This window comes from Glycine max, chromosome 15, assembly GCF_000004515.6.
Source record: "Glycine max cultivar Williams 82 chromosome 15, Glycine_max_v4.0, whole genome shotgun sequence".
In the NCBI taxonomy this organism is placed as follows: Eukaryota; Viridiplantae; Streptophyta; class Magnoliopsida; order Fabales; family Fabaceae; genus Glycine; species Glycine max.
In genome coordinates, this window is record NC_038251.2 from 35,426,486 (window position 1) to 35,452,592 (window position 26,107).

A 26,107-nucleotide genomic window follows, 5' to 3' on the forward strand; every position below is an offset into this window, starting at 1 on the left:
AAGCGAGAAATGACTTAAGTAAAATGGCTTAAGCACGTCAAGAGGGGGTATAAAAAGTAAACAAAACGAGAATAAAAATGCACGAAACACAATGTGGACCACTACGGGTACATAGAATGAATCGAAAAGCTTGGTTCGAGGTACTTACCCGTTGAAGATCGAAGAACGATGAAGAACGAATGAAGAACGTCGAAGAACGGTCGAAACCTTCGCGAAATTCTTCACGGAAAACGTTACGGAAATGTTTCGGAAGCGCCTCGGCTTAGATTTTCTTCACGGAAACAATTTTTCCAAGCAAATTCGAAAGAGAGAGAAGTGCCTAAGGGGCTGAACCCTTTACTTCTTCACTTCCTCCCCTATTTATAGCAAAATAGGGGAGGTGGTTGCCGCCCAGCTCGCCCAGGCGAGCCAGGTTGCTTCCTCCAGAAGCAACAGCCTTCTGGAGGAATATTCTGGAGGGCCCAAGTGGGCCTGGGTGCTATTTGCACCCCCATTTTTACTAAGTACACCTCCCTCTGCCTTTTTTTTGGTGATTCTTTTTTCGTAAAGTTACGGAAACTTACGAATTTCGTAACGATACTTGTTTTCTTTCCGTAATGTTACGGAACCTTGCGGATTACATAATCATCGCCTTTTTGACTTACGGAATGTTACGGAATCTCACTTAATTATGCAACGATGCTTCCATTTGATTTCCGGTGTGTCACGGAAACTTACGGATTGTGCATCAATATTTTTTCGGTTTTCCGGCATGTCCTGGAATTTCACAAATTGCCTAATGATGGGTGCTAAGCACCTTGCAAGGACCAAAGAAAAGTCGCATGTCATCAAGCAAAGGTCCCCGGACGAAATTAGGGTATGACACTAGCTTTCAAATCTCTGTGAACGACTTTGAGTCTTGAGTACTTGTGAAGATAAAGTAATCCCTGAGCAATTCCTTCTATTATGTTGAAGCGCTTATTCCAATCTAGTAATTTGCTTCTACTACTATCTACACCCAATAAGAATATAATTATATGTGTTAGAATGTATACTATACAAGTGTAACAAACAAAAATGAAATTTTTTCAATAGTATGACTGACGAGTAAAGAAAACCATGATATTTACTTAATTAAGTTCTAGTTAGAAAAGCACAAATCAATATAGTCAATCTATATCATTCACAGCAATTATAGCTGAGAAAGCTCAATGTTTCCTTACATATGTATTCACATATCTGCATAATAACGAAAACAAATTTTATGTATTTGTTCTCCAAAACAAAACATTATTAAACAGTAACACATTCCTCACCGAATAGATAGAAATCCAAGCTTTTGTTGGGCATATATTCGTAAATTAGAATCTTCTCTTCTTCATGAATGCAACAACCAAGTAGTTGTACGAGATTCATGTGCTGAAGTTCACATATAAGTGTTAGTTCATTTTTAAACTCCATAATTCCTTGTGTAGAAGTTTTTGAAAGTCTTTTTACAGCAACCTCCTGCCCTGTTGGCAGAATTCCCTAAAAAGGCAATAAAAAAATCATCAGTCGTCTAAAACAAACTTGTGAACAAATAACTTTAGGGGTTTCAAGTCACCTTGTAAACGGGTCCAAAGCCTCCCTGTCCTAACTTATTTTCAGATGAAAACCCATTTGTAGCCATCATAACTAATGTATAATCAAATACATTTAACTCGTGTCCCTTTTTGAAAACATTTCCAAAATCTTCGATTGAAGATAACCCATCACAAATTGTAGAATGTGGCATCTTCATCACCATTTCTTTCCGTTTCTTCTCTGTTTAGAAGAAAACGAGAAAGATTAATTGAAGTATGGAAAATTGATAGAGATTGTTTTTAGTAAAGCAAGGACAACAATGTTTTTGAAGAATGTAGCTACCTTGACCCAAATATTTTCGTTTCTTCAATAGGCACAGAATGGACAGGAATATTATTAGTAAAGTAGTTGCTATTACTGCACTTAACCATATCCACCTTTTTGTACCTGCATAGAATAGTTACGTAAAATCTTCATGTATCAATCATCCATAGAGGATTGCTTTCTATTTGGAGATAGGAAAAAGACTGACAAAACAAAACTTTTAGTGCAGTGCCCTATATGTCATATATGCTATACATGACTAATTAAATTAATATGTTTATAGATCCTTTCTATTCTGTGTCATTGTAGATATTTAATGAATTTCCGTGGCCACTAAAAAGATGTTAATCAATGGGTTAAAAGGTTAAAATTGAATATGAATCCATTTTGACTAGGTTAATATTTTCTTATCTCTTTAATTTGGACTATATGCAACTTTGGTGATTTAAGTTCGTTTTTTGCCAAGCAAGTCCTTTTTTAGACAGTATGAATTCGGTTCTGTCGTAAATTTTACTCTACTTTAGAGAAAGTCTTCTATAGACACAACTCTAGCGTATCATATTTAGACACATTCAATCAAAAGTTTACATATTATTAAAAATAATATATAGTTTTTTTTTCTCTCCTGTTCATCGATCCTTCTTTCTTGCTCTCTCACTTGCGCCCTCCTATTTTTCTTCCTCCATGAACAAAAACAAGCCACTGCATCACTACCCAAAATGCTTGATTAAATTATTTTAAATCTTCTTCCAGTTAAAATTCACCGCCCAAAACATAAAATCTTGCTAAAAGTTACAAAATAGTATAATGTCATACTTTCCCCCTTTTAAACCGCATTCTCACCTCCTATAAACACTCAATTTTTATTAAATTTTCACTAAATTTATAACTTTTTGCAAACTTTTAAATTTATTTTATATCCCAAACCTATCATACACCCCCTCATATAGTTGGATAAAAATGAATAATATGAGAGTTTAGGGTAGACAAAATTGGATAAAATATGTTTTTAGTGTATTGACTATTCAATGTTTAATTTTTCCGTTAAATGATAACTCAAAAATTGATTTGTGGTGGACTTTTTCTAGTGGTTAAAAATGACTAGAAATTGCTTGGTGAATACATTAGGGGTGTTTGGTTTGACTGTTTTCTGTTTTCATTTTACTGGAAATAGAAAATGATGATGAAAATGTATTTGGTTGGATTTTTGAAAATATTTTGAATGAAAATATTTTCTCAAACGAACCAAAAATTGGAAACAATTGTTGGTTTAGAGGAGGAAATTATAAAAAACAGAGGAGAGAAGAGAGACAATACGTATGTGGAAGAAATATAATTATTTTATTCTAATTCAAATTGTTCTCAGCAGTGATACAATAAATAGCAAAAGATAAACTAATTAGATAACAAGATATTAGCAAAACAAAATATTAAAACTAACTTGCTCCTTAAAGATAGGAACCACTTATTGACTAGGCTAATTCATTAAAACTGCTTTACTCTTAAAATATAGGAAATCAACTTATTTACTAAATCTTATCTTAAAAACTGAAAAATAAAATATTATGCAGTTACAAAAGTATATCTCCAACACTCCTCCTTGCTTTTGGAACTGCAAACTCCAATTCTTTGAGTTCAAGTTTGTTGATAGGTAATGACTTTGTAAACATGTCAGCCAATTGATCTTTAGACTTACAATAAATTAAGTTCACTTCACCACTTTGTTGCATCTTTATCAAATAATAGAACTTGATGTTGAAATGTTTAGTCTTCCCATGACACACGGGATTGTTTGCAATAGCAATGGCTACTTGATTGTCAACAAAAATTTCAGTTTTGTTCTTTTGAGCAAATAGAATGTTTGGTCTTGTTGTAGTGAGATACATTAGACATCCAATCAAGCTCCCATAATATCCTTCATCAATGTTATCGATACCTTCTTCTTTTCTGAACTTCTTCTTTTGATTCATTAGTGTGCTAGCAGATTTGCATTCCTCCATTTGAAACTTCTTCAAATTTTCTTTTGCATATTTCCTTTTTTTCATGTTTAGCATTCTTTCAAGATGGCAATGATCAAGTCTCTTGTGCTTGAATTCCGTGGGTGTGACTTGAGTGAAATAGGTTGTATGCTCCTCTTCTGCTGGATCAAATGAAAAGCTTTTACCTTTCATTTTAACCCTTAGAACTTCCCGGCCAAAATTGTCATAGATAAAGCAATGTTGATGTTCAAAGGACACTTTAAATCCCTTTTTAATCAACTGACCTACGCTTAGCAAGTTTTGGTCAATGTTAGGTACATAAAGAACATCTGATATTAATTTGATACCTGAACACGTTGAAATTGCAACAGTTCCTTTTCCTTTTACAGGAATATAGCCACCATTCCCAATTCTGACCTTTGAGACATTAGTTGGCTTCAAATCCTTGAATAGAGTCTTACCATATGTCATGTGGTTCGTACAACCACTATCAATCAACCAACTTTCACTTGATTCACTACTCAAGAAGCATGTGGCCACAAACAGTTGGTCATCTTCTTATTGATTAGCAATCTGAGCTCCCTCATCATGGTGATTTTTGTTGGCGCAGATCACCGCTTCATGCCCTATCTGGTTGCACTTGTTACATTTTGCATCTGGTCTCCTCCAACATTTGAAAGGTGCATGACCTTTTTTGCCACAATGCTGACAAGACGGATATTTTTTCTTTTAATCCTTACCTTGGTTGTTTGCACTGTTTTTGCTGCTTGCTGGTTGATTCTTCTTGAAAAAATCCTTTTTGCTTTCATCAACTTTATGATGTTTGGCGGGCAAAGCACCTTCGACAACACGATCTTGCCTCATCAACCTTCGCTGCTCTTGAGCTTGCAGGGCATGTAGCACTTCTGCCAATGTGATTTTCGACAGATCCTTTGTGTTCTCCAATGAAGCTATAGATGCTTCATACCTCTCCGGCACCGTTACCAAAATTTTCTCTACAATTCTCGAATCAACAAAATCACTTCCCAACAACTTTATCTTGTTGGCAATACCCAACAATTTGTTTGAGTATTCTTTGATTGTCTCTGACTCTTGCATCCTTTGAAGCTCAAATTCCTTCCTTAAATTCAGCACTTGCATGCTTCGTATTCTATCATCTCCAGCGTATTCCTCTTTCAGATATTCCCAAATTGTTTTGGGTGATTTAAGAGTCATGATTCTAATGAATATCATTTGTGAAACACCAGTGAACAAACATGACCTCGCCTTTGCCTTCTTCATCTTTCTTTTCTTGTGATTTTTAATTTGGGCCATGGTGGGATTTTCAGACAACGGATATATTTCATAATCCTCTTCCACAGCATCCCACAAATCCCAAGACTCCATGTAGGATTGCATTTTCACTTCCCAAAGATCATAATTCTCTCCATCAAAGATTGGAAGAGTTATGTGGGAAAAACTTGCTTCACCTTCCATGGTAGAGGTCCCGTAAGAATAAGGCTCTCAATACCAATTGTTGGTTTTGAGGAGGAAATTATAAAAAACAGAGGAGAGAAGAGAGACAATACGTATGTGGAAGAAATAGAATTATTTTATTCTAATTCAAATTGTTCTCAGCAGTGATACAATAAATAGCAAAAGATAAACTAATTAGATAACAAGATATTAGCAAAACAAAATATTAAAACTAACTTGCTCCTTAAAGATAGGAACCACTTATTGACTAGGCTAATCCTTTAAAACTGCCTTACTCCTAAAATATAGGAAATCAACTTATTTACTAAATCCTATCTTAAAAACTGAAAAATAAAATATTATGCAGTTACAAAAGTATATCTCCAACAATAATAAAATCTCGTTTTCAGTTGAAACCAGGAACCTCATTTTGGATAAAATGAAAACGCGATGGCAAGGAATGTAATTTTAAGCAAATCTAAAAATACATTTCCTTTTGAACACACATTTTTAGTGTTTTTATTTTTTGAAAGCAGAAAACAAGAAGTCAAACCAAACATGTTTTCAGAATTCTAATCTTTTGAAAATGAAAAACAGTTTTCAGAAAATGAAAACAGGAAATAAAAATAAAAAATGAAAATGTAAACCAAACACACCCTTAAAATTTGTCGAACCATTTTCTAGCCGTTAAGTTAAGTGTCAAAATTGTTTTCTTTCGATTTCAAAGACACATCTTTAGACTCAAACAAAAAAAAATGTAACACTCCATTTTTCGTAAAATAAATTAAAAAGGGATTTTATTTAAAAATAAATAGAGTTTTAAAAAAATAATGAAATTTTTATAATTACATAAATAAGGATAAATAATTTTATTAATTAAAATAATAATTTTAAAGTAAATAACATAAATATATGTTCTTAGAAAATAAAAATATGTTTTATTTATTCACTTGATAGAGAGAAAAATAAAGTTTCTTTTTATAAAATAATAAAATGAAGAGAAATAAAATAAATAATAGATTGATAGTACCCTACCTATAAATAGAAACATATTAAGTAAGTTTTTATATATACGATAAGTCTATATGCTCTCTCTTTCTCTCAAATTTGTTTTTGCTTCTTCCTTTTCCAAAATCTTATCTTTTTCCTGCATACACCCAAACATGCCCTAGTAAAATTACGATCCTGAACTCTTTAACCGTCGATCATCATTCTTTTTTTCCCGCATACACCCAAACTTGTCCCAGTAAAAATATGGTCTTGAACTTGTTAACCATTAGATCATCCTGAAATTTGAACACTATGTGTGTAACTTATGTTGGCATATTTCCACAGTTGGGATTTGCGAAATAAGATCTTTGGAAGGAGAAATGTCTCTCGAACGAAGACAATGAAATTGAGGCTCTAATCCCTTCTCATTTTCTTTATCACTTGGAAACCTTAGCAGAGCAATCAAAGGAAAAACTTGAGGAATATTAGGAAACAGCTAGAGACACTTAGAGGTAAGGGATGATTTTATCGCAATTGGAGTTAGAATGAACCTGCGCAGAGATTCTTAGAGGATCAAATTGAGGTTTATTTTGGGATGTTTATTGTATTGTAATTCTTCCTTTACAATTATAATTACGAGATTGTTGTGTTTGACGGGCCAATTGATGCCTTGATGCAAATTGGTTAATAAAATTAAGTGCTCTTGGTGTGTTTTTGTGTTTTTGAACCTATAATTTTGATTCCTTTGATTTTGACATGATTATGTAAAATTGTTTGAGGGTTTTATTCCCCATATTATGAGAAACATTTTTGTATAATTCGTTCGTGTTTTGGACAAGATTTACTATATTAAAGTGATAAATTGTTATATTAGGTTCAAGAAATTGTGATTGAGATTGTGTGTAAGTGATAAATGAAATATGTGATGAATTGTGAGATCGCACATGTATTGAGATGCTGTGTGCATTGAGTTATGAGTTATGAACTGTACAATCACACGACTGTAAGACCTTTTAAGAGCGTTGAGTTAATGTACGATGAGTATTGTGATGGAATCCACTGTGGGAACCCGACGAGTTTAATCACTTTGAGGCACGACGAGTTAAAATTATTTTGTGAACAATTGAAGAGTCGTGTGTTTTGTAGAATTCATAGATAAAGTTTGTGTACTAAAATGTTTTATGGGTTGGATCCAAATCAGGAGGGAGAGGGCCTAACGAACTTTTCGATGTCTAAGCCTTGGGGTAAATGCACCTGGTATGAGTGTTCATTTAAGCTTGTGTCAACCCCACATGGTTAAAGCATTCCCGCAAAATAGCACGACCCTGACTGGTCTACTTATGATTTAGCTAGTAAGAGTGACCTGACTTACCAATGTGTGGTCTGTCTTGTCATGTACTCCTAGGAGCCTATTACGTGAGTTGTATTTAAGTAAGTTGTATTTTATTTATATGATATATATATATATATATATATATATATATATATATATATATATATATATATATATATCTACATGTTGTCATGTTTCTCTCTGTTAGTTAGGAATGTGATAACTCACTCCCCATGTGCTGTTTGTGTTTGGATCATGTGATGATCACGAACCTTGTATTTGAGGTAGCATATGACTATATGGATTGCTTTAAGGAACATTGTGCTGGAGGACGTCATGACTCAGTACTCTGATAGGATGTGACATTAGGACACGAGTTGCTATTTTAATTGCATGATATTTCGAACATATTATTTTACTTTTTTTTTTACTTTGTTGCTTAACATGAGTTTTTTTTTAAACTTGGACGACCTTGTTTTGAATTGGAGATGTTTTTTTATAAGTTTTATTTGGTAAAATTAAAATAGATTTGACCTTTTTATCCATGTGAATTTATTGAAGTGACTTGAATAAAATTGATTTAACAAAATTTCAGATTTTTTTATATGTTTTTCATAATTATATGTATGTCGAGATCGAGAGTGTCATAAAAATCACATTATTTTACTTCATCAAACAAAATCATCTTTAGGAATTTACAACATATATAACAAATCAATTGTCATGTCATCATTTAATTGTCACAAATTAATTGTCATATCATCATTTAACAGAAAATTTTGACAATAATAATAAAAAATGAAGAAAAAAATAATTTGAGAACAAAGATCAATGAACATTTAATTGAACAACTAAAAAAACCTTAAGAGTTGAGAGAATAAAAATATTTTAACAATTCATAGGAAAAACAAATTTGCTAAATAAAAATATAAGAATTCAATTGGCTGAAAAATAATTAAGATCACCAAAATCGTGCATAGTCTAAATTAAAGGAATCAAATGCACAGTTAAACCGAAGATATTTTGCATATATATCATTATAGTAGTACTACGGAAGTAGTCCAAAAAAAAAAAATCCACAGGCAAGTTGACATTAGACTTACCGTTATGCGGGGTTATGTTGCCTGTGTTCTCCAGCATGTAAAGCTCTACACCAGCAACACTAGTGTCAACAAAATTTTTCGATGAATTCCAATGATAGAATGTACATCCAGTTTCATTAACCCATAATGCACTGAATCCATCGCAACTACAATTGCTCCAGCAACTGGCCTCACAATCACTGTAGCCAAAAGCCGGATTCATTTCAAAAGTTACATTTTCATAATCGGGGAAAAGAGTCTTTTTCACAAACAAATCGCCAGGATTCCTACACTTTGGTAAATCTTGCCATCTTTGGCACCCTCCAGTGTTGTTATATCCATAACACAGATCCGCCTTTACATATCCTTCGTTGCAAGATAACCGCCCACTTCTACTAAAAGACCACCGTGGTGTAAGCTTGTCATTCGTAGAGTTGAAAGAGAAAGAGTCTTCATCCCCATTAGACACAATAGTATACTTCAACATGCGTTGTGCTTCCTCCGGAATGTACTCAAATCTATTGTTTCTCAGTTTCCCACTTTGCCAACAAACTTTTCCGCGTCTCCTTATGACCAGTTCTTGTCCCTTGGGTTCCCATTCAAGACTAAAGGCACCGGGATTCAAAACTAAATCAGTCAAAGATGAAACCAGTACCCATTGATGGCCTGTTTTGTGATTAACACCTAGCTTCATGGTGGGGATCAAAGTGCTGGGATAATCAAAACTCTGCCACAACAAAGTGTTTGTCCCATTGGGGTGAAGTTGTTGAAGAACAAAGTTCCCTGTGTCCAACAAGATGGCCATAGTGTTATTGATAGCTTGAGGTGGAGAATAAAGGATTATTGGTTTTTTCCCGTATCGAGATTCTATTTTCAGCACGCCAGAGGTGTTTAGTGATAGAAATTCATAATCCTTGCTAAAAGGTTTTCTAATTTCGACCCAATCAAAATTTTTATCTTTTGACTGTATTCCTAAGTGATATTCATCCTCATCAAGAATACGAAAAATTATTGTTGAATATTTGCCGCTTTTAGAAATTAGTGATTGTGAAAAATTCAGTGAATCACCAGGCTTTAAACGATCATTTTCTGCTTTAACATGAATACAAGTACTCCACCACAACCAAAGGAACACGAAAGCTAGGAGTTTCAGTACCATAAGCTTCATAGCCTGCAGCTTCGAATATGGAAAAACTAATCTGCAAGAGGTTGGTTTGCCAAGGGATGAGAGTGTGATTCTTTGTCAGTACCTTAGAAATAAATAAAAATAAAATAAAAAGCTAAGCTCTGAAATTAAAATTTGGCAGAATAATATATATACTCACAGACGTCAAGAGCGTTATTCCAAATCTTATTACAAGCTTCTCACACGACCTATATGCTCCCCCTTCGAATTCTGCCGCGAATTTAAATATGCCTGGCCGCTGTAAGCACATGTCACTAGGAAAGAAAAAGATTGACCAGTCTACCTCGTTCTCATTTTTTTTTTTCCAGGTCATGCATTTGTTATCTCAGTTATTTTCTCGTAAACATATTTAATAATTTTAAGAATTAAATATATTTTTATTTCTAATAAATATTTTATTTTTATATTTATTTTTTAATAATTTTTTGTTTTGTGATGTGTTCTTAATAAAATAATAATTTTACTTTTTATTTTTTATACTTATTTTTATTGTATGATAAATTAGTAAATTTTATATTTATTCCATGATAAATATTTTTTATTTGTTATTAATACAAATTAAAATAAAATTCACTAATTTATTAAAATGTTAACATAAAATATAAAATTTATTAATTTATTAGAGATTAAAATAAAATATCACGAATAAAAAATAAAAATATTATTTTATTAGAGACTTAATATAAAATAAATATTTTTTTAGAACAAAATAAAATTTAGATATTTATAAAAACTAAAAATATATTTGTCTAATTTTAACGTAAGTTATGTAAGAACTCGGACCTAACTCTACTTAGAAATTAATTTATTCCAGTGAATATGTATTTGAGTTCCGTTCAGTCATTAGTTCATCTCAAACACATGATCAATGATGAAATAAAAAAAAAAAAAAGAAAATTGATCACTAGTAAAAGAAAGGAAATGAAAAAAGTCTAAAAGTTTTGTCGGCCATTTCTTTAAAAAAATTCAATTATTAAAACTCTATGGCTTTCCGCTGTTATAATGCGCTGCCCTTTATATATATCTTTTTGTTTGGGGTTAGACTCAATAACATGTGCTTGATCTTATCTGTTAATTAAAGCCAACAACAAATATAAACACCATAAAACATAAAGAGTACAGAGAAAGGAGAGAGTAGAGTAATTTTTTATTTTGCTGTACAACCATATTAATTTGCATGTTTCCATTCATATTTAAATATAAATACATAAGAAATGACATTCATAATCCTTTATGACTTGCTCTCTTTTTCTTTGGGGGTTGGATATATACCTTTATGACTCATTTTTTTCAAAAGACATTTAAACCCGATAATCAAATGGTGGGGTTAGACGAAGGATTGTTTCATACTAATGCAAGATTTTCCATCCATGTAAAAATGGTGCCTTTTGTCTGTTGTTGTTAATGTCAATGGGGTCCCTTTATTGACCCTCTTTTGCTTCATTGATCTTCCCTTTACCGTGAAATATTAGTTTTTGTTTTTGTTTTCCTTTTCTTTTCTATAAATCTTTTGTCATCAATCATCATAGTTAATATGCTTACTTGGAAATTCAATTATTTTCTTTGTATGCACAACAATCTGTAAGTTAGTAAAAGATTAAGTTTAGGGTCAAATTTATGTGGACTATAAGCCTAAGCAGCTATATATTTGGTTCAAAACCATTAAAATAAAGGTAGTCACATTCATTGACTAAAGTAGTGAATTTCTTATTGTATATGAATAAATTATATTACCGTGTACCTAATCTAGAAGTAGCTAGCACAAATGGTGTTTCAAGGATTATGTTTGTTAGGGGGGAAATATAGAATAACATTTCATTTTATGGCTCATTATAGAGTCACTAATTCTTAGTTGTTAACCACATAGTTGATCTAATCATCTTATCTGATTCTTTGTATTCAGTCGTTTTTTATATTCTCTTTTAGTGTTTTTCTTTCATTTGAACCTTGTTTTCTAACATGATATTAGAGCAATGGTATCTACCATGAATTTTACTTTTGCAGCTCTAGAGCTTATCTTTCATCTTGTGATTTTCTTTCATATTTTACCATACTTTCTCAACAATTTTTGTTAGTGGTAGTATTGCCAATTGTGAACTGCTTTGTAATAATGAAATTTCCTTGATTAGTATGTTGAGTGTATTCTTGTATGCTAGCTTGTTCTGTCTATTCAATTTTTTACTCTTCCATTTTCCTATATATGCACATATATGAAGGAAACCTTCCATCGATCATAGGAAATTTGTTTGATATTTGCAACAAAATTGATCCTTATCTTTGGTTCCGCAGGGCACAAAATAAATATATGCTGCTGCCTATGTCGTTTATTGTAATAAAATCGATAAATGTATGTGATAAACATGCAGTGGCAGGTCCTCTTTTTTAAAACCCTAATGATTCTAACAATGCATCTCAAGATTCTATCTCTTGTTTGATTTCCCAATTGCCTCAAAGCTTGAGCCACAAGCAAATACTGCTTCGATGTAGGGTAAATAATTTATTTTACATTATTCCATGAAATATTTGTGCTCTCAAAGAACTATTTTTGCTACTTTCTGTTGTGAACAAGTAGTTGCAATGTTTGTTTTAGTTATAGAGAGAAAGACTACAAATTTTATTGCAGCAAAAAAATCAATTAATGCTAAGGGGACTCTTTTGGACATTCCCCTTGCTTGTTTTGTTGTGTTGGGTAAGTGATTGAGCGTTTTTAGTTTAATATTTTCTTATATATTCTTCTTAGCTTATTTGAATTTTCTTTGACTCTTATTTTTCCACTTTAACTCAATTTTGGTTCTAGACAAATAATTGGGCTTAATTGATAATTGTTGTTTATTTTTGGATTTTATGCTTACTTAGCCTATCTGTCTTGTGCAGGAATTGTAGGATGCTACAAAACTCCAAATGGAGCATTTGAGTAATCCCTGGAAAGTTAAGGAAATGAGATACAATTTTTTCCAAAAATGAGCTCGGGTCAATTCTATCATTTTAAGGGTCATTTTAAGCTTGGAAGGCAGAGTCTCAGCACTTGGATTTTGGGCTGTGAATTTGGGTCTTTACATTGTGTAATTAGCTTAATTAGATAGATTAAATAGTCCTATTAAGGACCCATCCATTACTTCTGAGTAGTTAGAGTATATATTAGTGTAGTTAGTTTGTTAGTTAGTTACCCTTTGCACAAAATAGATTTTAGAAACTTGTAGCGTAAGTTTTGAGATAGGTACCACTTTGTAAGGCCATCCAAACTCTGAGGACTAACTCCTAAACCACTCTTCACTTATGTTTTACTTTATCATCGCTACGCGACCGGACTACACAGGTACAAAACGTCATTGAAAGGTGAACCAAGTTTGAGAATCATCCAAACTTCACATAACAACAACAAGGATCTCATCCACACCTCATATTGGAAATCATCAATCGATCGTCGTCTAGTGAGCTCTAACAACTTCCAGCATGTCCCCCCCCCCCCCAACACACACACAACTCTCTTGAAGGATTTATCCGCATTCCAATGTGAGTCTGTGTCCATTTGCACGACTTATACGTATATTACTTTCTAGGAGAAAACATCCTAGTCACACAACTACTCGCATCTAAGTCCCTATGAACTAACACAAATTTGCACATCATTCGAGACACAAAGTCCACTAGAATAGGGCTCTAGTTGACATTGGGACTCATGTCTGAGTCCCTGCCTCATACAGACAAAAGCACACATCTTTCAAAATGTATTGTGCCCACTAGAATGAGGTCCTAGTTGACACTGAGACTGGTGTCAGAGTCCTTGTAACTACTACACACAAGTCTTAACACAAATCATTATCATCACTGGTTGCAAGCCAACCAGGTCACACACCAAACATCACATGAAACAATGCCCCAAGTCACACCTCCTAGTCTCAAATTAAAACATCACATTCCATAGTTATAGGTGCATAGGATTCACACTTCTTGAGTCTTTCAAACGTAAAAAAACATATTATACTTATAGGAAAATCACCAAATTATCACACAACACTCAGACAAAAATTAACACGACAAATCAACCATACTTAGTCAAAATTTAAACAATAAGTAACATGAATTAAAAAAAACCTAGCTTTCAGAAACAGTCAAATTTAAGCCTATGTAAAACTTTGCAAATAATTTTATTATTGAAAACATTTTATATAGAATTGAAGGAAATTTTATTATCTTTCCAACAAGGTAAAATACACCATTAAAAAAATCTACTAAAGAAACATAAATATTCTTTAAGGCAGTGAATATAGAAAGCATTTGAATTTGGACGTAGTTCAAAGATTTTTTAATTTCTATGTCTCCCCAAAACCAAAAAGACTTATACTTTTTACATTGTGAAGCTACATCATCCTTTTTCAAAAAGGTAAAAATTACACAAATATTCATCCTATGTTGTTCCTTGTGAAATTTTCTTTATAACACTTTTCCTAGACCAAAAACTTTCTTTCCTATAGCAACTATGTTTCACTTGAACCTTTAGAAAATGAAGATGAAATCTATTTTTTTTTTAATTTACATGGATGGAAATTTTTTTTTTTTATCTAGTTTCATAAGTAGTAACCATTTTGTTCATATGATAATGAAAAGAGCCCAAATTTATGAAACACTGATCCTTGCCAGACACTTGCACAACAAGTCACAGATAGGCCTCAAAATGACCTGATCTCTCTATGGATTTAACACAAAAGTTGTTCCAAATTGTGTCTAGAAAAAATCAAAACAAGTTTCATGAAAATCCAACCGTTATATTTTATTCTAGGATCAAAACCCTGAGACTGGTCCAGAGGATCAAACCTTCCAGCCAGCATCTCCCTTCTGATAGCCTAGTTTCGTAAATCCAAACTTGCTTTTTAAAATCTTAACAAAAATTTGGCAGTCTCCTTTTTACTAGGAGCTCTTCCAAAGCACAAAAATGAAGAAAAATTTGAAGGAGAACATGCATGCAAAGAGCAAAGGTTTCAGCTTGGCAAAAGCAATGAAAAAAAATTGAAAACAAAATAGTACTTTGATGCATGCAATGCATTGGAGGATCAATACACCATGGTTTCCTCCTCCCCAAGGCAACCATGGGCAGCTGAGTTCATTACAAAGGCCCCCTTACCATTGAGTTTCAGATTGTAAAAAAAACAGAGTGAAAAAAAAAAAAGCAGGGGGTGTGGGGGTGCGTGTGTGGATGGGTGAATGCTGCCCCAAAAACATTTTTCTATCAACTTTAATAATTAAAACTAATCAACTAAATTTTAATAAACTTAATTCTTAAGGAAATTGACAAGATCAAATCATTTACTTTTTCAAAAAGGATTTAATTGACGGCAAATTATCATACGCAAAATAATTTGCACGCACGCAGGGAAATAATCACACAGAAAGAAATTAATTAAGGAATAAACATTTAACAGAAAAGAACTTAGCATTGTATTTTTAATTAAATCACAATCCGTGGTTAAAACAAACACAAACAATTACTTAAAAAGAACTAATCGCACACACAAATCGAGTTAAAAATTTTCAAGGTGTTACAATGTTTTAGCACCATATTTCCCAAATTAAAAATCGTGTTACAATGTTTTTAGCACCATATTTCCCAAATTAAAAATCCTCAATTGTGTAGGTCCAGTGAGGACCCCAACATGATCATCATAAGAGAGAGATTAGTGATGAGGATAGGGAGAAAAGAAATCCCTAGACGCATTAGGGATGAAGTTATGATTAATAATCTTTGATTTAAGTTTTTAATAAATTGATGATTTTAATTAATTTTATAATTAATTTAATAGTTCTAAAAAACACGTTGCAATAAAAAAAGAAATCAAGCAAATCAAAATTGTGAATTTAAAAAATTAAGACAAAAATTACAATTTAATCTTTTAATATCTTTTGATTTTACTATTATAGTATTTAAAGACTATTTAATTCAATACATTATTAGGTTAAAGAATTTTATACTATTAACTAATAAAATAAGAAAAGGAACTACGCACAACTGTAGAATAATTTTGCACTATCATAAACTACAAACCACTACAAACCATCATATATTTTACTTAACTGTCTTTAAAATTACAAATCACCATATATGAAAAATTTGTTAATTTTTACATAATTATCTTTAAAATTACTTATGCTGTTCGTGCGTCACCAATTCACCATAAACATTGTCAGGTAAGGAAAGAAACAAACACAAATGAATCTCCAAAATTTCCCAACAAACTCGAACCAAAGTCGAGAAAAACAGAAACTAAATGGCTCTAACAAATCATAAAATTGAGGAAAGCAATAAGAAAACACATCTACCTATTAACAAATTTTGAAATGATGAGATAAAAATACGCGTCAACATAATTTATTCAACATTTGTTCCTATGTATTTCAGTACCTCCAACTTGTCAACATGTTTCCCGGTAAAGTTTATGGCACCACCCACCCAATGCCACTTCCACTAGAACGGTGACCTATCAGGAGTAAATTTGAATACAAGCAACCCCACAACTTGTATATATAACAGAAAGGAAACATGGGAATCAAATATGTGCCTAAACCTGTACAGGCTAACCACTAAAAGTTTATACCAGACACAGTAATAGAATAAGCTCCCCTGTCATGAGTAAAAGAAAAGACATGAGGGAACAGATAATGCTGAATATATCATAATACATGGAGAGCCTGATTGCAAATATATCATAATGCTACCACATCGTTATGGCACTATGATAAATATACAAAAGGGGCAGAAACCTCTACCATAGAAGCAACTTGCACTTCCACTTCAGTTTGCTCCAGATATACTCAAGTACAGATACAAAGTTGTACAGTTGATGAAACCTTCAACACAAACCATTATAATTAGGAGGACTTCTCTCCAATCATCTATCAACTTAGCACAGTCTCTGAGTTCACATGACCACTACTGCTCCCAGTATAACTGTTAAATCCAACCACAGGCACAGAGCGCTGACCAAAATCTAGTAGTAATTTCCTCTGGTGATCATTGGTGTGAGGAAGACTTGCTCGCAAGAGTTCAACAGGCATTTCCCTACTGATTGCTTTAGCAGCATCTGATCCAATTACAGACACATTTTCCATCCCTTGTACAAGCAATGATTGCATGATACTCTGATATTTATTCATGCAATACATTGTGAGAAGGCCAAAAAATTCATCAAATGAGGCCTGCCAAAACGAACGATTACCTACATAGCTCCCAGCACCATGGGGATCGGTAAGAAGTTCAGTGGCCCTCTCAAGGACAGATACTAAAATACGGGAGGCACCGTCCCCAGCGGTGCTTCCAAGGGGACGTAGAGGAGGCTGCTCAGACGAACAAACCACTGCTGCAAGACAAGCACCTAGGGCACCAAGATCCATTCCTAGGACACACTGACAAACAACCTTAGCAAGGTCACTTGTAGTCTCTGCAGCTGCTGGATCAGAGGGCAGACCACCAAATAAGAGTCTCAAATGACGGAAAATGGCCATGCAGACTATCCGCATAAGCTCACTACCAGGAACAAGTAACTGAAGATACTTTGCTAGGAGTTTACGCCCTTTGGCTATAGATACTAATCGTAAGAAAACAACATCATCCTTAGCACCAAACCCAACTTTGTGTCCATTCTTTCCCAGTGGGTCAACAAGTTGGAGTGATGTTGCTAGTCCTTCCAAAAGGACCTTCCGTCTTCGTCTTAATTGAGTTCCACCATCTTGCAGTTGATTACACTGTAGAAAACGATCAATATCCTCTACATCAAGAACAAGACATAGACCATCCTCAATTGTCACTCTGGCTGCAAACAGAGGCTCCTGCTCAAGGGCCTTCTCAGAAATATTTCGCTCAGAGATACCACTGTTTGACGGATCAACTTCAAGCAGAGCATGAGGCCGGCGAATAGCCAGGAATGAAACCCTCCCTAAAGCATCCACCTGAAGAAAACCATGAGAGTCTGTATTGGAGCGGGCTCGAGAAGGAAGTTCCTTTATTTGGGTTGGGCAAAATGATTTTTTCAACTTAGCACCAGTTTTTTTAGAAAGACAAGCTAGGTGATAATAGTCATCAACATAGGGATCATTACAATGAGTCACAGCTAGCTGCATTTTAAGAATACTCTCAATTTCATCACTAGTCATATACTTGGACCTAAAGTGTAATGAACCACTTTCATTCTTCTGGCTACTTGCATCGGAACCCTGTTGAAAGACACGATGACTCTGTTTACCCTTATGAGTTGATTTTGGTCTGGGTTCTCTAACATCAGCAAGACCAAGCATATGTTCATATTTGCTAACCATGGATGATCCAGAAGAAAGTTGAGGGTTAATTAAATGGGATTGGAAACCTGACATGTAGCTTCCTGATTGCAGAATGGGATGATGCAATCTATGCTGCTGTTGCTGCAATTGGGTCAACAAATGAGGTGATAATGATCCACTACGATGGTGTAATTGTTGCTGCAACATATTACTGAGGAGGTTTGGATGATCTCCAGAATACAACCCTGATTGGTTGACCCAGGGATTCTGCATTTGATAATTTAGATGGGAGCCGGCAGTAAATTGACCCACCTTTCCACTAAAAAGTGACTCATGTTTCGATCCACTCAACTGTAGAGCAGAATTGAACAAATGAGAATGATTTTGAGACGGCAAAGCCATGTGATCTCCTCCAGCATGAAAGGGAATGTTCAAACGACCTGTACTGTGATTTGGAGAAGACTGTTGGGACCTACCACCAGGGGGAGGATAGGAAGTAAATGAAGATTTTGGTACCAAAATAGGTTCACTAGAAAAACGAGTAAGCTCCTGTCGCTTGTCAGGATATGATGATGTTCTATACAAGGGCTTTGATTCTTGTAAGTGGGCAATGGAGGAATGTGGCTGTGATGACCATCTCTTTCCATCCTCAGTAGTTTCACTATCATTAAAATGCTGATCAAACCAGTTTGAAACAGGTTCACTAGAGCAATGTTGAAGTTGGTGTTGCAGCTGTCGTTGCTGCTCAGGATATGAAGATGTTCTGTACAAGGGCCTTGAGTCATGTAGCTGAGTTAGAGAAGAATGGGGATGTGATGACCATCTTTTTCCATCCTGAAAGCCTTGCCCTTCAGGGTCGTAAGCATGCTGATCAAACCAGTAGGGAATGTCATCCCTTTGTGACCATTCAGAAGCAGAGGAATCTGTAAAATCTAGAATTAGAAATAATTCAGTCAATGGAAACAATGCATGGAGAGAAAAGGGGAATAATACAGCCATAGAGCCAAAATACATATTTCACTCAGAACACTAGATATGCATCATCTCATACAAGTCAAAACAGCATGATGATATCTATCAAATAAATTTCCATGAACCTGACTGGTGTATTGCTTTGTTTCCTACAGCATTCTAAAAAAGCAAATGAATTTTACAGACACTAGAGACCTTGTGAATAACCAAACCAGAGGAAAAATTCCTCCGATACATATTGCACCAATTTGTAACCTTCCCCTATCATTAGTGGGGTTACTACATGAGCCAAGAAAACACCAACTGAATCTCAACCCAGTCAAGACCTAAAATTTCACAGGCCCCTTCTTTAGCAGGTGAAACTTTCTCCACTTAAAAATCATTAAGCTAATAATAAGCTTACAGCAGACACCAACACATTTGCACGGTAATAATTGATAAATCAATGCATATATACAACTTATTTTTCTTGAGAGTATACAGCACAAGATCCCAGAAAAAAAAATACTCTTGATAAGTGACAGCAGAAAGAAAAAAACTACCACAGAATATTTATGATTACCTAGAACATGTTCTCAAGCATCTGGTAATTGGTATCATCACTATAACCCAAAATTCTTTTGAATTACCAGTAAATTGAAAAATGACTTGTATTAATTTTCAAATTTGTAGTGTGTCCTATAAAGATAAGACATTAAATTGCCAAGGCAAAAACATAAAAAAAAAGACTATTTTACAAATGTTTTTACTTTGTACATTTCCGGTGACGAAACCCATCTTAAATTTATTTCAGTACTTCTGACTAACCTCTTTATGAGTTGCGGTCAATTTCTTCCCCTTTGTTGTGTAAAGCAGTATTGATATCAAGAAGTAGGACTAAGACAAACTTTCAAGAAAATTATTAGAAAGGTTCTCACAAACAAGTGTTCTAAGCGCATTGATTAAGGCACTTGTAAGGAGGCATTTAATACACTATTAAATGCTTCTAATTATTTAAAAAATGCGTTAATGGGATTTTGTATTTATGAATAAATACTTTTCTAATAAAAACTCTTTTACTTGTTAAGCGCCCTAATTATCACCTTCCTATCAGAAAATAACGGTACAAAGTAACAAACATTTTCTTACTATGACACCACAATATTAGAATTTGCTATCACAATTTAACACCCCAAATAGATAATAATGTCATATTTTCACACACTGAAATCCAATCCTAAGAACCTCATGTTAAAAATATGCAATTTAACAAAGTGATAAATACATATAAGTAACATCAATTAGCTGAAGCAATTGCTTACTCACTTTCTCTTGATCCCCGTTCACCAATAACTCCTGGACTTCTTGGTCCACTAACAGCCTTGTTCAACTGAAATAAATAAATAAAAAGCTCAATTTGCATAAAGCAGAATATATGACCATAAAGAGAATGACATTATTTTCAATACAATAAAACAGAATCATAAAATCAATCACTGATTGAATTCATGCAAGAGTGCATCGGAAAAGATTTAAAAACTAAGATGAATTATAGAGAAAATTTGTTAATTGTCAAAACATTAAAAATAAATCAGAAATGCCAAATATATATTTGCCAAATAGTTGGAGTAATCATCAATGCGAGAGAAAATTCATGGCAAGCAAAGCATGGAAGCTTCAAAGCAATAATATAGGAGACCCAAATTATTTAAATTGAAGGTGAGACCAATGCATATTGGACAAAGTCATCCAGACTAGTGCACATGGGGCATAGACATGGCCAGTGCATCTTGGACAAAGAAAAGAGCCAGTGCATCATCGAGCGAGACAGGAACCAAAAATGCAACCTAAACAACCCCTTAAAATGTGCAAAAAATAAGGCTCGAGAAACAAAACAGTCTTTGAATGGCCCAAAACCAACTAGGCTTTGTGCGCTTCAGTCCTGTGAGCCTAGAAACAACGACCAAAAAGGTGAACAGACGCGTCGGCAAAGCACCAACAGGAGGAGCTGTTTAGCGTGGCAAAAAATAACCTGTGAGAAAGAGTCAAATGTAGACGCTGGTATGGTTGGGTAGATTGGCGAGGGGTGATCCGGATCCAGTTCATGATCACTGAAAAAGTCATCAAAGTTGTGTTAGTGATCGAAGATAACAGAAAAAGATGTCGAAAAATTTGCTGGAGCGCGGCAACAGGTCACCAGAAGAACAGTCAACCGAGAATAGGGGCCTTGGTGAGGCACAATTTTTGTGATGCAATACAATGAAGGATGTGAAGAGGTGCTTAGCCCAAAACTTAGAATCAAGTGGGAGTGAGGTTGGGGCTTAGACAATGGTGTGATATAGTGATCAAAGCTACTACACGTGTAGGACAAGGGCAAAAATGAGGGGCAAAAAGGTCAGGGCTTGGACACAAAGATGACGGCGAGTGGGAAAGAGGTGAAACCCAGGAACAACCGCAAATGCTCGAGATTAGCAGCGCTACAACCAAGACAATATTTTCATGCCACGACGCAATCTTGGTGAACAATTGTGTCCTTAAACTATGGAGCACTTTTTGTTGGTTTTGTATACAAGTTATTAAAGAAATTAAGGGTTTTAAATGTTGAAGGCAATGTGTTGAGTGCACAATAAACTAAATCATAATAATAATAATAATAATAAGAATAGTAATAAAAATATCAAAACTATTTAAAGCATAATAATATAATAAATTAAATAATAATAGTGCTAAAAATATAATAAACTAAACAATAATAGTAAAAAATGCAATATACTTCTTAAAACATAATAAATTAAATAATAATAGTAATAGTAATAAGAAAAATTCAAAATAGCAGCTATCCCACTATAGCAGTTTTTGAGCCAGGTGCTATGCTCCGCTGTCCAGGATTTAAAACATTGATATTTACATAGTATACATTATATAAATTGTATCCAAAGTTTCAGAATAGCAGCCTGCTATGCATGCCAATATCCAGGATCGCTAACACTGGTTTATGTCCTTTTGGTTTTCAGTATTTAAAGGAGCTGCTCCTGTGATTGGGCAACGTTGCTGTCTAACTTTATTTTTCACTATAAAAAAAGTAAAAAAAAAATCTATCTATTTAACTATAGAGTTGCTGAGGGCGAGCCCTGGTGCAGCGGTAAAGTTGTGCCTTGGTGACTTGTTGGTCATGGGTTCGAATCCGGAAACAGCCTCTTCGCATATGCAAGGGTAAGGCTGCGTACAATATCCCTCCCCCATACCTTCGCATAGCGAAGAGCCTCTGAGCAATGGGGTACGAAGTTTTTTTAACTATAGAGTTGCTCCAATAATTGGACAAGTTTACCACCAAACTTCATCTATCTTGCTATTTATATCAAAGCAACCACTCATTCATCTATCTAAAAACCCCCAGCATCCAGAGAAAACATTATATGTCAGTTTCAAAATCTTACCTTTAAAAAAGTGGTAGTGAGATCATCAATATCGGAAAGAGATCTTACATCCACTGCCTGCAATGTAGAAATCACAGTTAGTAGAAATAATAATAGCATAATAGTAATTAGGAAAATTGTATATTTTTTTTCAGTATATTCACTATGAAAATATAAAATCAGTGGTGTAGTTGAAGCTGAATCATATGGTGTTCAGTATATGCCTCTCTTTTCTACTCTCAACAATCTTCAATATTATGTCTCTAGTACAACATCAACAAACAAAACAGGCATTGTATCACCAAAATTTATTAGAAAAAAATCATATATTGACATATAAAATTCTTTTTATTTCCTTTTTCCAGGACTCTCTACTTCTATTAAACATAACTGCAATTGAAACTCTACCATCTGCATAAAAAGATAAAGAATTTAAGAGTTAAGGGGGGGAAAGTTAACAGCTAACCACCAAAAAACAATCTTTTTAGTTAACCACAGAAAAGCGTGAGTAAAATAAAATGAACCACTTGATGAAATGAGAAAGAAAAAAAAAAAAGACACAAGCTGCAGTTAAACTAAATGCATGAGATTTAGAGCATGGTAGCTGCATAAAATTTAAAATTTAGAAAAAATGACACAAGACTGAAAAATAACCTCTTCTTTATTGAGTAAGAAATCTTCCTCCTTGAACTCAGCAGCAGGCATAGCCTTATAGTCATCTTCATCTTCTAACCCCCTCAACTCAACTTCCTCAGCAACATCTTTACCAAAGAATGCATATTGTGATGCATCAAATACACCTTCTGCATAACAAAAGAAAACCGAATCAGAGACATTTCAGCAGCTTCATACAACCATTTTATTAACATATAGAATACAGTTTGTACATCTACATGGGAATCAACATTTGTCAGGACCACGGCTCACCAAGAAAGACAAACTGACCACCAAATAATAAAACAAAACTATTGATGATAATAGGTCACAAGATTTCATTACACATACAAAAATGGCCTAACAATTGTAATTGTAATATTGTGATATCTTGAAAAATAAGCAAACCCAACAAGTCATTTACCCGAGAATAGAACATTGATTGAGAAGGAATATTTGCAATCTTCTTAGTAGTTATATATCGAAGAAACACTAACATACACTACAACTACCTACTAAAGCAACCAAGAACAGCATAAACCCAAATATAAGAATAAAAATTCTCAAAAGCATTTCAATTCAGACTTTACAATAATCAGGGAAAACTTTTCAAAATTAACAAAACACTAAACCCTAGCTCGGACCTTACGAAAACTCATTCTGTTGCTGTGAAGTAGAGGTATTAAAAAAAACAGAACTTGAAATGCAGAGCAAGTAATTTAATTTCCCCGTCTTTTTTTTGGTGATCAAACTCCTGAGCAAGACTAGATCTACATGCACAAACTGAATCAAAGAACGCGGAACAAGAACGAAGCGATTGTTGTAACTATACAAGAAAAAACGCCAAAAGAATCTCGTAAGAAAATAATAACAACGCAGGGAAAGTGGTATCAAAACAAAATAAAATAAAATAAAATAGTGAAAAAGAAACGAACCTTTGAAAGCGTGTCCGAATTGTTTGTGATCTTCAGTGTTCGGAGCAGCGGCACCAAACTCATCCATGAAGAAAGAGAAAAACGCGAACGATGAAGAAGGGAACTTGAACGCGCTTTGCGGAGTAGTGTGTGCGGAATTGCACAGAGATTAGGTGATGGCGGAGATTGAAGATGGAATGGATTTGGATTGAGAGAGAAGAGCAGAACCCTACCGGAGGAAGAGGATGTGTTATGGGTTTGGATTGCGAGAGAAGAGAAGAACCCTACCGGAGGGAGAGGGTGTGTAATGGGTGGGATAGCGTACCTAATTCTTTTAATTTAACCGAGGGAACATTTTCGGTGTGTTTGTTCGGGAAGGAAATCGGAAATCAGGCCAAAATAAATTAATTTTTATTTAAATTTACATAAATAATTTTATTTAAATTTACATAAATAAAAAAGTAAATCACATCTCTCTCTCAAGTTTTCACTTATTACACTCAATAATATTCCTACATTTTGTGGTCCTACCAAAAAATCTCCTAACTTTTTTTTCTAATATGATTTTGGGTATCCTTTCACATTACTCACTCCCCTTTTGTTTTTATGTGAATTGTACCTAATAGTTATTTGATTTTTATATTTTAGTTTTAGTCTCCACTATTAAGTAACAATGTTAATTGATTGTGTAAGTCACATTGACATCTCATTAATTTTTTTAGATCATCAAAGAGTCTAACCAGATAACCAAGTGTGATTGTTTTTAATTGTTTATCAACTTGTTTGAAGTCATCAACTAGTCTAAATTGATGAGAAATTAAAAACATAACTTACCTAAAAAAATAACACAAGGTTGTCTTGTTAAACTTCTTGATGGTGTGGTAAGTTACTATGTTGTAGTATAGTCATTATGTCATCAGTTAAATGTTTTTACTTAATGACAAGAACTAAAACAAAAAAAAAAAGCAAATTATATTATCACTCAATGAGGTTTTTACAAATTTTGCACAATACTCCTCCTAGATTGATTTAATATTTAATTTTTACAACAATTTCCATCACTGGAGGTATCAATGTAATATATAACAAGATGCAAGTGCAATGTTTTTAAATATTAAGAACATTAGTGAAATAAATAAGTGGTGTTAGTGTAATATTTTCAAACATTAAGCAAGTTAGTGTTGGGATAAAAAAGAGTGTTATTGTGTGTAATTCAAAAAAAACAATCAAGGGTGCAAATGTAATTTGCTAAAAAAATAACAAATGAGTATCAGATGCAATTTGTAACATCCCAAAAAGTTACAAACACTTGACCTAGAGGGACAAATTATGCTTTGCACTTGTATGCTCTTGGACTAGATCTCTTTACCTAAGGAACATACACACTAAACTAATGAGACAGGGTCTTAGTGAGTGCTAAACATACAACATTTCACTTATATGCTTCATGAATGTATCATAATTGTCAAACATTACTTGAACATTTACATGAACATAAATATAACTTAACATTTCATTTATATACAAAACATATATTTGATTATAGTGTCATATATTTTTTATTTAATTTACCATAGTTAATTTAGTACTCAAATGATTAGCAATTTGTGTATATGAAGCTATTAAACATAAAGTTAATACATTATTTTGTAATGAAAAATTATATATTGTTGAGTCATGAAATGCAACTATGTTAAATATTTATAGAAAAAGCTTTGTCATTTATAATGGTGTCAACTAGAATTATCTCCTGTGAAACATATTTGTGATTTAGTTCATAAAAAATTAAAACTAATTTAATTTACGATATTATTGAGTAAGTAATTTAAAACTATTTTCATAAAAATATGTTTAACAAATTATTTTTTATATTTTTATTATATTTTTTGTCCCCGATCAAAGACCACGGATGGGTGCTCTAATCAAATGGGTCAAAGATTAATCCCGCTCATGGTGCTGACTATTGTTGGCTCAAGAAAATTTAACAAACGGAGGGTCGAACACAACTTCTCC

At 33.6% G+C, this 26,107-nt stretch overlaps 2 protein-coding genes across 9 annotated transcripts; both read right to left on the minus strand.

The window, feature by feature from the left end:
- Nucleotides 1-769: 769 nt before the first annotated feature.
- LOC100778030 (G-type lectin S-receptor-like serine/threonine-protein kinase B120) lies at nt 770-10,198 on the minus strand. 6 transcript variants are annotated; one of them, XM_014767968.2, is made up of 7 exons: nt 10,031-10,198; nt 9,862-9,955; nt 8,727-9,488; nt 1,885-1,989; nt 1,583-1,782; nt 1,296-1,506; nt 770-991 (listed from the first exon to the last, which is right to left on the minus strand). In XM_014767968.2, the coding sequence occupies exons 1-7, from the start codon at nt 10,139-10,141 to the stop codon at nt 852-854; spliced, it is 1,623 nt and encodes a 540-aa protein (XP_014623454.2). In that variant the 5' UTR covers nt 10,142-10,198; the 3' UTR covers nt 770-851. The 6 variants fall into 6 exon arrangements, with proteins under 6 accessions (XP_014623454.2, XP_040865659.1, XP_040865660.1 ...); XM_041009725.1 differs by having other exon boundaries at nt 771-991; nt 9,862-9,904; nt 10,031-10,196; XM_041009726.1 differs by having other exon boundaries at nt 774-991; nt 9,774-9,904; nt 10,031-10,193.
- Nucleotides 10,199-16,225: 6,027 nt separating this feature from the next.
- LOC100779096 (protein PAT1 homolog) lies at nt 16,226-24,446 on the minus strand. Of its 3 annotated transcripts, XM_006597936.4 has the most exons (6): nt 24,116-24,446; nt 23,825-24,006; nt 23,181-23,329; nt 22,548-22,604; nt 20,437-20,500; nt 16,226-19,091 (listed from the first exon to the last, which is right to left on the minus strand). In XM_006597936.4, exons 3-6 carry the CDS (start codon nt 23,229-23,231, stop codon nt 16,783-16,785), a joined length of 2,481 nt encoding a protein of 826 aa, XP_006597999.1. In that variant the 5' UTR covers nt 23,232-23,329; nt 23,825-24,006; nt 24,116-24,446; the 3' UTR covers nt 16,226-16,782. The 3 variants fall into 3 exon arrangements, with proteins under 3 accessions (XP_006597999.1, XP_006597998.1, XP_006597997.1); XM_006597935.4 differs by lacking the exon at nt 23,825-24,006 and having other exon boundaries at nt 16,226-19,082; XM_006597934.4 differs by lacking the exon at nt 23,825-24,006 and having other exon boundaries at nt 24,116-24,445.
- Between the last annotated feature and the right edge of the window lie 1,661 nt (nt 24,447-26,107).

What these genes read in the sequence shown, in the direction of transcription:
- LOC100779096 (XM_006597934.4), bottom strand. Translation starts at nt 24,182, where the DNA reads ATGGATGAGTTTGGTGCCGCTGCTCCGAACACTGAAGATCACAAACAA. An exon ending in ATTCGGACACGCTTTCAAAG is followed by an intron (nt 23,330 to 24,115) that starts GTTCGTTTCTTT and finishes TTTGTTATGCAG; the next exon opens with AAGGTGTATTTGATGCATCA. An exon ending in TCACTACCACTTTTTTAAAG is followed by an intron (nt 20,501 to 22,547) that starts GTAAGATTTTGA and finishes TATTTATTTCAG; the next exon opens with TTGAACAAGGCTGTTAGTGG.
- LOC100778030 (XM_014767969.3), bottom strand. Translation starts at nt 9,873, where the DNA reads ATGAAGCTTATGGTACTGAAACTCCTAGCTTTCGTGTTCCTTTGGTTG. An exon ending in CAACATAACCCCGCATAACG is followed by an intron (nt 1,990 to 8,726) that starts GTAAGTCTAATG and finishes TATTCTATGCAG; the next exon opens with GTACAAAAAGGTGGATATGG. An exon ending in GCTTTGGACCCGTTTACAAG is followed by an intron (nt 1,507 to 1,582) that starts GTGACTTGAAAC and finishes TTGCCTTTTTAG; the next exon opens with GGAATTCTGCCAACAGGGCA.